General features: G+C 40.1%; 1 protein-coding gene across 1 annotated transcript in view; it reads left to right on the forward strand.

Annotated features, from left to right (window-relative positions):
- The window catches only part of ALG13 (ALG13 UDP-N-acetylglucosaminyltransferase subunit), a 62,015-nt gene that overhangs the window by 49,831 nt on the left and 10,602 nt on the right, over window positions 1–1,582 (forward strand). The window contains exon 25 of the mRNA XM_077763050.1: window positions 1,216–1,392. Coding sequence (XP_077619176.1) covers window positions 1,216–1,392 — 177 coding nt within the window. The remainder of the gene's footprint in view (window positions 1–1,215; window positions 1,393–1,582) is intronic.

Here is a 1,582-nt window from a genome sequence, read left to right on the forward strand (position 1 = left end):
ATTTCTGCAAACATGACAAAACTCTAAAAAGAGTTGAGCAAGTTTTTAAATTTTACTGTTTAACTTAGATACTGTAAGAATCCTTTTTTGTTGCCCAGTTCTGAGTTTTGACAACCTATAGAGTTGTAGAACCACCACTACAATCAAGAAAGAAGAAGAGTTTTGGGGTGCCTGGGTGGCTCTGTCGGTTAAGCGTCCGACACTGGCTCAGGTCATGATCTCACGGTTCATGGGTTCGAGCCCCGCATTGGGCTCTGTGCTGACAGCTAGCTCAGAGCCTGGAGGCTGCTTCAGATTCTGTGTCTCCCTCTCTCTCTGACCCTCCCCTGCTCACACTGTCTGTCTCTCTCAGAAATAAATTAAAACGTTAAAAAATTTTTAAAAAAAGAACAGTTTCATCACCCCCAAAGAGTTGTTTATTCAAGTTAAAAAAAATTTTTTTTAACGTCTATTTATTTTTGAGAGAGGAAGAGCACAAGCAGGGGAGGAGCAGAGAGAGACGAAGACAGGATCAGAAGCATGCTCCGTGCTGATGGCAGACAGCCTGATGCAGGGCTTGAACTCACAGCTGTGAGATCATGACCTGAGCCAAAGTTGGATGCTTAAGCGACTGAGCCACCCAAGCACCCAATGAATATTTTTAAATTACAACAATAGGTATAGAAAGTTAACGTGATATTTCATCTAGTGTGTTTGTTTAGATTCTGTCCTTGTGGGACTGACATGATTTAGAATACCCCATGTTCCAGTGATGCTACCAACTAGATACCTTTAAGGATTGCATAAACCTGTAATCTGTGTAATTTAGCCTCTCTTACTAACTTCTACATCTTGTGATTTGACTAAGGATGGCAGATGGCTGAAACATCCTTAACTTTTATTAAGCTAAGTAAAAATTTTGCTTTAGTGGTATTGTATTTCATTTTGTATCTTTTAGCTGATGTTTTTTTAAAGTCTTGACAGTAGTGAAAACTCTGCAATTTCCAGGGTTTTTTTCTTTTAATTTCAAGTAATAATATGAACTCAAAATAACATGTAATGAACTCTCGGTTTTCAACTGGCATGTCTTAGGAAGGTGGGCACTTCACCTTCCAAGTTTTTGTTTTTATGTCAAACCATAAGAATTGGATTCTTTTGACCAAACTGGGGACACAAAATGAACTACTGTTGTTAAGGTGTTACAGGTGTGCATTCCTACCTTGTTTTCTTTTTTAGTGATTGCTTCGCCATCCTATCCATACCTTTCTCCTCCTATTCCTGCTGCTGCTGGTGCTGCTGCTCCTTTACCACCTCCACCTCCTCCTCTTGAGATGGGAGAGTCTTCAAGCTTCCCACCTCCACCTCCACCTCCACCTTATTCCTATGATCCAAGTGGCAGTGATCTGCCTCAAGGTAAGGAGATTTTGAGACTTGGTTGAGGGTATTTTAGTCTGAAATTTTTTTATTTTAGAGCACGTCTCTGGTTGTTCACTGCAGGCAGCGTGAGGGACCAAATAGAAATTGACTTGAGAGCATAATGTTAGGTAAATGACTAAGGAAAGGAAAAACTTGAAAGCTGAGAAAATCTTTTGCAAAATCAAGA

This window comes from Crocuta crocuta, unplaced genomic scaffold, assembly GCF_008692635.1.
Source record: "Crocuta crocuta isolate KB4526 unplaced genomic scaffold, BGI_CrCroc_1.0 scaffold1112, whole genome shotgun sequence".
NCBI classification, from domain to species: domain Eukaryota; kingdom Metazoa; phylum Chordata; class Mammalia; order Carnivora; family Hyaenidae; genus Crocuta; species Crocuta crocuta.